General features: G+C 41.2%; 1 protein-coding gene across 1 annotated transcript in view; it reads left to right on the top strand.

Moving 5' to 3' along the window:
• LOC103778342 (carbonic anhydrase 5B, mitochondrial-like) overlaps positions 1 to 5,970 on the top strand; it is a gene marked incomplete at its 5' end in the record, with an annotated part of 10,695 nt that extends 4,725 nt beyond the window's left edge. Inside the window, 4 exons of the mRNA XM_008945925.1 lie at positions 1,203 to 1,298; positions 1,466 to 1,528; positions 3,670 to 3,825; positions 5,743 to 5,970. Coding sequence (XP_008944173.1) covers positions 1,203 to 1,298; positions 1,466 to 1,528; positions 3,670 to 3,825; positions 5,743 to 5,970 — 543 coding nt within the window. The remainder of the gene's footprint in view (positions 1 to 1,202; positions 1,299 to 1,465; positions 1,529 to 3,669; positions 3,826 to 5,742) is intronic.
• Between the last annotated feature and the right edge of the window lie 3,400 nt (positions 5,971 to 9,370).

The raw sequence follows: 9,370 nt of genomic DNA, 5'->3' as shown, positions 1-9,370 counted from the left end.
GTCGGCCACCAAAAAAGCCAGTGGCAGGCAGCAGGGTATCCCTGCTGTTCCAGCTCTGTCTGGCTGGAGTGGCACAACTCTGCCTGTCCTTCCTCTGTTTAAAGGAGAAAAGGATGAGGGAGGAAGCAGGCAGAGGGCACAAGGAGCTCATAATGAACTCCCAGGTCCCAGCTAATGTGGTGCAGATCAGGTGGACAACAAATATTGAGGCAAATGTGCAAGCTCAGGTCTTGATTTAAAAAATATAACTAACTGCTTTACCTCTGAGCTGCAATAAGCTAAGGGTTCACCTGAGGGCTAGGATCTGTTCCTGGGAGCATGTTGCACAACTGTCTCTAGTACACCTCCAAATTTCCCAATCCTTACTGCTTTAAAACCACTTTGTTTATTATTACTAAATGCTTGCAGAGAAACAAAGCACATACTAAATACTCTTTAAAAAAAAATGTTTAAAGAGAAAATGGAAGATTGTTTCATTCTCACACCCATACCTGTAATTCAAGATGCCTGGCCCTGATTACTTTGTATACAATAACTGCCTTGTGTATGTAACCCAAGGGCCTTGGCTAATGTTAGAAAGTTTATTCCAGTCATCAGCAGCTTTTTTTGTATGTTTGAGTCATTAGAATAATGTACAGCAGAGTGCTGTGGTAATAATATGGTTATCATGATCCCTCTAATAATTGCTTGAGAGTTGAAGACAGAAAATAAAGTAGCAGAACTTTTGTGATTATGTAACTCCTAAGGCAGGAAGACAGTCAATGAAAAGGATGGTTTAAGTTGCTCAGAGGAAAGTGCAACAGGTCTAAACACTGTCACATGCCAAAGATGGAGAACTTGAAAAATTATTACTGCTTATTGTTAAGATGTTTATCTCCTATTAATGTGTTCCTAATAGTGCCTGTCAGCTTGGCAAGAGATTTGTTAACAGCAAGACTGTATGACCAAGTTTTGGGGCTACATGTGGGTGAAATGGGTCTTTGGCTATTGTTTAAAGAAAGGAAAGGAGGGGAAAAAAAAGGAAGCATTGTATTTTCCACTAACATTTGGGTCCTTGATTTGGGGGTGTGTGATTTCTAAGGTAATTTCTGCAGCATCTCATATTGCCAAGGACCAAATGTAGCCAAGATCAAGAGTCAGGTTTCTTGATAGCACTGCTGTGCTCTGTGCAGGTGTTGATTCCTCCCTTATTCACCTTTCAGCTGCATTTGGTCCATTGGAACGCCGTGGCGTACCCCAATTTCGAAGAGGCTGTAATGGAAGGCAACGGCTTGGCTGTTATTGGAGTGTTTTTAAAGGTAATTGCACTTGGTGGAATGAGCTGTGATGATGCCTTTTTAATTTTGATGAAACCCATTTAGAGCAAAATACCTCTAGATTGTTGTTGTTGTCCAAAAACACTAATACAGATAGATATGCAGAAGGTCAGCTGAATGACTCTCTCTCTCCTACGTGTCCCCTGCAGCTTGGAGCACATCACGAAGGGCTGCAGACCCTGGTGGAGGCCTTGCCAGCAGTTAAACACAAGGTAAGGATTTTTGAGCATCTGGCATAGCCAGTGCAGTCACTCAGCAGAAAGAATGCTTTGAGAAAAGCAACCCTAATAAATGCTTTCTGCATTAAGTGTCAGTAAGGGGCCTGACTGACACCTTGGGTGAACTGTTGATTATATTGGAGGCAGGAAGCTAATTTTTAAGTAGGAATTGTATACTTAAATCAAGATGTTTGGAAAGCTTAAAGCAATTATGCTCTTGAGATTGTATCCCTTACATCTTATCAATGCTTATCAATATCTAAAGGGCCCCCGGGGGGCAAGATGCTGGGAACTGACTCTTGTCAGTGGTGCCCAGTGACAGGACAAGGGGCAATGGGCACAAACTGGAACCCAGGAGGAGGTTCTATTGCCCAGAGAGGCTGTGGAGTCTCCTGCTCTGGAGAGATCCCAAACCTGCCTGGATGTGACCCTGGGCACCCTGCTGTGGGTGAGCTGCTGGAGCAGGGGGGTTGGAGGAGATGATCCCAGAGGTCCCTTCCAACCTCCCCATGCTGGGATTCTGGCATCCCCTTAGAGCTTGCACATATTTAATTCTTGCCCTCACTGAATCCCTGCTTCTGTGAAAACAGATGCCACTGGATTTGTTCTCATGTGTTGTTTAACTGGAAGGAACTTGCCATCCTATGTAAAGTAGTAGTTTTTCTTGCAGAATTAAGGCTTTCTGATTTTTGTTTGATCTTTGAGGCAAAGAATATTCTTTGCTTTTTTTTTTTTTCAAACACTGTATTTTCTACTAGGGGAGTGGGACTCTCTTCATGGCTCACTTCTGACTTCTGCCAGGAGAGGGAGTGCTGCGTCTCTGGGAGTGCTCAGAGCAGCTCACTGCTCCTCCAGCTGCCCATGTCTTTTTCAAAGTACACACAAAAAACGTACATCGAGAATTTTGCTGGCTTGTAAGCACATCCAGTTGAAGTCACTGTGCCATTTTTTATCGCAATAGGGATGTTTTTTTTTTTAATCCAAATAAATATTTATGGCAGTACAGTGGAAATTCTGCCAGATAAATGCCAAACAAGTCAGTTCAGTGCCAAAGATGACCTACAGAAATTTGTGAAGCAACATCTATTATGAGAATATAGTATTTTATATCATATGAATTTGGAAGAAACAAAAGTCAAGGTCTTTACAAAAGTCAAGATCTTTAAAAAAACCAAAACAAGTAGTATCAAACTTTAAGCTCATCCAGCTGCATGTAGGCTGCACTGAAAGGGCTCTCATCTCCACAGGGTGTTGGTCACCCAGCAACATAGCAGCACTTGGCTTAAAACATGAAAACCTTCCTTGCCTTGGGAGCATTACCACTGACTTAAGCACCAGAGCCTGAGGAACACCACCCTGGTAGGAGAAGGTCAAGGAAGGTCAGATAATGCCCAATCTGATTTTCCTCTCTCACATGAAGGGTGGAAACTCCCATCTAGATTCTCTTGTCCAGCTCCCTGGTTTTGAAAAGTTCTTGAATATTTCTCATTCTCAGTGGGGAACCAATGAAGCCTATTGAAGGAAAAAACAGGACCTTCCTTTCCTGCATTGCCTGGAAACACCCCAGGAGTAAAAGTTTGTGTAGGAGATCATGGTCTCTGAAGCTCACCGGGCTGTCTGAGAGCTCACTTGTGGGAGTGAGACATTCTGGAGATGTGAATACTTGCTGTGATTTAATTAAATTTTAGTCCTTTTCTCTCTCTCCCACTCCCTCAAATCACGTGGTGAAAAGTGAAAGCACAATTGTTTGTAGTCTATTTAGTGTATCTGGCAAAACTACCTGCACTTACTCCACCATTTATTCTTTCTTTGTCCTGTTTGCTTCCAGCTCCCACAGAGACCTAGTCTGTGAGTCCTTCACACTCCTCATTTCTTCTGCACTGAATTCCTAATGGCTTGTGGGGACAACAGAAATACTCAGATGTTGTCTGCTCACTAGCTGCCTCTAGTTCAATTTTGAACACATTTATGGGGTTTTAAATTATTATCTGTGAATCATCATAATATTCACCGAATTTTGCATATGTATGCATAAAGTGCAGTATTTAATCTCATTAAGATCTTCTTGTAATCTGCCAGGTTTTTGTCTCAAAATACAACTTCTAAAAACCTTTTTTTTTTTTTCTGGGGTTTAGGATGCTGTTATAGAGTTTGATGTTTTTGATCCCTCCTGTTTGATACCTTCCTGCCCTGATTACTGGACCTACGCGGGCTCTTTGACTACTCCCCCACTTACTGAATCAGTCACGTGGATTATTAAGAAGAAGCCAATCGAGGTTGATGAAAATCAGGTAAATCTCATCCTTGCCTTTCAAATCCTACCATAGCTGTTGGGCTGCCTGCTGCCATGGCTGGGAAGGTGCACAGGATGTGTTGCTGGTGAGTAATTCTCTGTGAATGCACAGAGATCAAGGGCTGCTTCACACCCAGGATTTGTTTTGGGGAGATATCTTGACATTAACAACAGCTAATAGAGAAATTTAAGACCTCTTCATTAAGCAGTTAAAGGTGTTTCTCCAGCTCTCCTATAGGTGTTTCTCCATCTGTGATAAGCAATGCTTTATGCTGGAAGCTGCCCCTTGAAAAACACACACACTTCCCCAGTGTTATTTCTTGGAACACTTCATAATTTTGCTCTCACCAGGATGGAGCCTCTTTTTTGTGTTAGGGAGGGAGGAAAAAGGGCAGGTTTTGTGAAATGCCAAACTCTGACCTTTTGGGCATGTTCTTGATAGCCACGTGCATTTGCAGAGAAATCTTGCAGAGCCTGCAAGGGCTAATCCTCTGTTCTTGCCTGGGGCCAGCTCAGAAGGCACAAGAAGGGATGGTGGGTGGCTCTGAGTCACATGCCATTCTGATGGTGAGAGATAGCAAGTCCCTCTTGGGTTTTCTCCTTTGCCTTTGTAGGCATGTTTACTCTATATTTGGCTGCACTGTCCTTGAATTCCTTTTCTTTTTTTATTCCCTTTAAAAAGGACAGAGAAGCAAAGGTTTCAGCAACTGTTTGTATTACAGGAGTTATTGCAAGTGAAGGAGTTTGTGGTCAGTAGTCTGTTCTGACACCAGCACAGCCTTGTCACCATATGCCCTCTGCTGCTTTTAATTTTAGTACTTTGTTTCAGTGTTTTGTTGTTCCTTGGTAGATGGAAGGACAAGCAGAAAATAGTCAGAAGAGCTTACTGGAATTGAACTACATTTGTGTGTTGTTTTGGAAGTTTTCAGGATTTTCTTGTCTATCCAAAGAGGTGGAGTACTTTGAGGGGCATTACAGCATAGAGCAAGTCTTGGAGATTGTTGCAAAGCAAGTGAAAATGAACAATTAAAAAAAAATCCAGTGTTTTTTTTTGTCCTTCCATGGTTTAAGAGGCACTGAAAGTTATCTGTGCATTGTCCCTGGTTTTCAGGGCTTTGAGTAATAAAGTTTGTGTCCAGTGTCATGGGTCAAGATACCTTTTTTTTTTTTAAAATATATTTTTTGTATGGAGCTAATCCATCCAGAAAGTCATGCTCCTAACAGACACTGACTGAAGAATAGGCAAGTATGTGGTCTTTGTTTTAGTTTGCATAAAGGAACAGGACAGGGAGAACTGAATGCTGTGTATCATTCTGCTTCTAAACTGAAAGTGTTTTTCTCTTTTTTTCTTAGCTCTTATTCACCCTCATTCTTTTATGGCATAGAAAGGCTCATAGTTTACTTAACATTGCAATGCCCTTGTGAGCATTAAAAGCTGATCTGCTGCATGCTTTATTTTAATCCCCAGTTAGAACCTCCTGAGAGCAACACTCATATAGATTGTTCTGCTTTCCTGTGGGCCAGCATATGCACGTCTGTATGAGGTAACAGAACTCCAGGAAGAGGTGTAGATTAAGGTTGGAGAGACATTTAAAGATAGCATGTGAGACTTATTTAAAGATAGCATATGTTCTAGTGCTTGAATAGGAATCAGTTCCATCTCAGACATGAAAGTTTGAGGTTTAGTTTGCCTAAAGATGGCAGATGACTGACAGTTTATCTCCTGCATTGATATAGATGATGGCATAATCTTTTCCAGCAGGTGACAAAGCAGCGATAGACATTCATGCTAAAACTTCTCAGAACGGAAATACAATAGTCCCTTTGTTTTGGGTGTTCTTCCCCAAGCATGAACGATTGTGTTTTGTCATGAACTCCAATCAAAGTCACAAAACTGGACATTTCTCCTCCTCAGCTGGATGCATTTCGGATGCTGCTCTTTACTTCCGATGGTGAGGAAGAGAAGAGGATGGTTGACAACTTCCGTCCTCTTCAGCCGCTGATGAACCGAACCGTCCGTTCCTCCTTCCAGAGCAGGCACCTCTTCAGCACTGAGGGGCAGCCCAAGGACCACGCCCAGCAGGGCAGGCCAGAGCTGGCCTGTGAAATGTCAGCCCAGACTGCTACACCTGCATCTGACTGACTGTTCTCCACCTGTTTCTCCTTTCTCTGCAGTGTGTGTGTGCTGTACAGTTTCACAGCCAGCCAGTTCGGTTCTGCCAAGCGCTAGGTGACCTTCAGCAGAGAAGCTGTGGGGGTTTTTAGACTTGCTTTTTTTAAAGAAGTAACTGGTATTAACCCTTAACAAATTGGCTTGGTTTAGAGCAGGGATCAATAAGGAATTATTTTGATAAAGGAAGAATAAGGGCAGGAGGTCTTTTTCCCTGCCTCTTTTCTGAGTTGTTCTGTGTATCTTCAAATGCTCTTTGGGTGACTTACATGAATTAATAATCCCAACTAAAAACATGTTAGCAAGCAGGACATGTGAAGAAATGAAGTATTAGTACTGATCAGGTCCTTTTATGGAATGATTTCAGGGGTTTGGGAAGAGAACTAGCTTCTCTAGTCACATAGAGACATTTTATCTTCTTCCTTTTCCCTTGGTCCTTAAGATGACAAGAGAAGGAAAAAAATGGCTTATAGAATTTAACCTCTTTCCATTCCATTGACTGCCTGATCCATGTTTGATATGGATGCCAGAGTGTGTCCACTCTACACCACCAGCCAGAAGACTTTCTCAAACCTTATAACAAATATAGAAGCTTTTAGCTTTGGCAGCTTTTACTTTTCTGTATTAATAATGCACCAGGAGAAGAGGACAGAAGAGAATCACTGATGTCTCAAGATGGGCAAGAGCAGCAAATTTGGTGAAAATGTCCAATTGATTCCAGAAGACTATCACATCAAAGGAAAGCAAAATTAGATAAGCTACAGCTGACCTTCTCAGTGAGATTTGGGGGAGGAAAAAAAAAAACTAGAAAAAACAATTTCTGAAACATAATCCAATGCTAGAAGACTAAGGACAAAAATGCAGCATTTAGATACATAGAAGATTTTTTTTTCCAGTGAGTCATAGAACACCAGTGCACTCTCTTCAAAATTTTGTCTTAGGATGTTCTTTTCTTATAAAAAGAGTTACCTAGCTTCAGGACAACTGGGGACCAGATTGTATTTATAGCACCTTATGGTAACAAAGTTAAGTGCTGGTTGAAATTTATTTGTGGACCAGACAAAATTGTTGTGTAAGCTGCCAGCTGTGGAGCCTTCTACTCAAAGGTCCAATTGCCACAAGTATTATCTACCTCTGAAGTGTTCTGCTAGCCATAATTTGCTCTTGAGCACCTTTTTCATTGGCTTTTTATGCTGTACTCTATTTAACAGCGTGCCTGTGCATGAAATTCATGTGCCCAATGTATGGTCAGATTTTCTGATGAGGACCAGGCCTGTCTGTAGACTCATGATGTGATCTCAACTGATTGTATTTGAGGAGGTTTCCTGGAGAACAGATGTTACTTGATCTGCTTCTGCCAGTAAGGACAGTCACTGGTTGCTGGTGTGATTCAGCACAAGTGGAGCCAGGACACTTGCTCGTCAATGCTAAATTCAGAACTTTAGAATCAATATTTTTTAAGTCCAAGTGTTTGGTTTAAAAGCATTTTTGCACTTTTTAATGTGACTCTGATTTTAAGTCTCTTTTGAATAGTCTCATCTAAGCAATTAAGTGCCCAGGTCCTGCCTTTGTTTCTTGAATAGCTCTACCTCAGGCTGTTGTTACCTTGCAACAGTTGTGCCTTTCTCCCTTGGCAAATTGAAATGTGGCCATTTAACCTCAGAGTGACTCTTTGTGGTAAATGTAAGAAAACCTCCCTTCTGTCCCAGTGCAGCATGCTGATTTTTACTGTGTAGGATGTTCACCATGGCAGCATGTCTCTTCAGTTTCATTGCCTCTCCCAAGCCCTTACTGCTCAGTTGAACCTCACTGTCTTGGTTGAACTCCATAAAACCATCCCATCTCTACCAGCTCGGTTGAACTACACCATCTGAATTGAACTCCACAGGCTTTGGCATCATCAGTCAGACTTTTTGCTGTGTTCCTGGTCTGCAGAACCAGATCAGTGATGCTTTTGCCAGAGAACGACAGGTTCCAAAATAATTTTTGGAAGGGATATCTACAGTTCTGGCAATAAGAAAAGAATCCTGTGACTTTGTGCCTGGATGTAGGTGATCTGGTCATGGTTAAGCTTTGAGGGCTTTGTTCAGAGTTCTTGTGAACACTTTGCAGAGGACCACTCCATAGGAAGATGGCAGTGATTCAGAACTGGCATTTATCTTGTCTGTCTTTGAGATTTTTGCTACTTATCATTAGCAGTTAGGACAAACTAATATAGTAACTTTAATGTTGCCTTCACATACACAAGTCTAGGCAGCACTAAGCTAGCTAGAGGTGGCCTGCATCAGCATCCCTGTTGGATGGGTCTTCTAAAAAGCTTCATGCAATTGCTCAAAGTTATTTAGTTGCCTTTAGTTTTTGTGTACCTCTCATCCACTGGGCTTATTTCTCTAGCTGATGGAGCTTTCCTAGCCTGTGCAAATATAAAAGAGGTATTTTGTTCTTAAGGAACTACTGTGGTATAAATATTTAATCTTCAGATGCTTCATAATCTGTAGTATGCTCATAACCAACTGACTTCTCAATGGTTAAGTTTGCTCCAAATTTTCTCCCCAGATCCATAAATCTTTTTTTATCATCCTCACCACCAAGCATCCATCAGGGATGATGTTGAATATTTTATTTCCAGTGATCCATTTAAAACTCTTATAGAGATTTACTTAAGCTGTTAAAGTATTGTCATGGAGGTTTTGTTAGAGAATAGGTGTGTTACCCAGTCATGCAGTTGATAAGCTGTGCTCCATATGTATGTAGATAAAAATCACATCTAAATATACTAACATAAAATTAGTAAATGTAAATTTTGGCACTGATCATTTGAAATGTTTGGAAACAGAATCAGCATAGAAAAAACTAACTATTGTGCTACAAAAATGAGATTTTCTGTTACAATTATGCTGCTTTTTTTGTGTCTTGCATTCATATGTTGGCCTTTCAGCATCTCTGGTTAAGGGAGGCACTATCTCAGTTGCAGGGCAGATTGTTGTTGAAATTAGCAGTCTGGAAATGAACAGGGGTTTTTTGTTTGTTTGTTGTTTGTTTTTTTAACTTTCATGTTACATTGACTGTATTGGCCTTGCAGAAGCTAACTTCAAGAAAAATAATTGTATGCCTGCACGTGTATGTGAAAGAGGAGATGGTTTTAATTCTTCTGCCTTATTCTCTCAGTTGTTGTGTGTGGGAGGGGGAAGATTTGATTGTTGCACTGGAGCTAATATTTGTAATGATTTTGCACAAGTAAGTCAAATTCTGTTTGAAAGGTGTCTGCTTAGGAGTCTTTAGACTCTTGCTTCAGGTGGTACAATATGAAAGGGTCATAGCACATGTTTGTATTTGTCCTTGCATAGCAGTCACTTTTTTAGAATGAATACTG

This window comes from Merops nubicus, unplaced genomic scaffold (genome assembly GCF_000691845.1).
Source record: "Merops nubicus isolate BGI_N331 unplaced genomic scaffold, ASM69184v1 scaffold6248, whole genome shotgun sequence".
Taxonomy (NCBI): Eukaryota; Metazoa; Chordata; class Aves; order Coraciiformes; family Meropidae; genus Merops; species Merops nubicus.
This window is presented reverse-complemented; position numbering and strand designations above follow the sequence as displayed.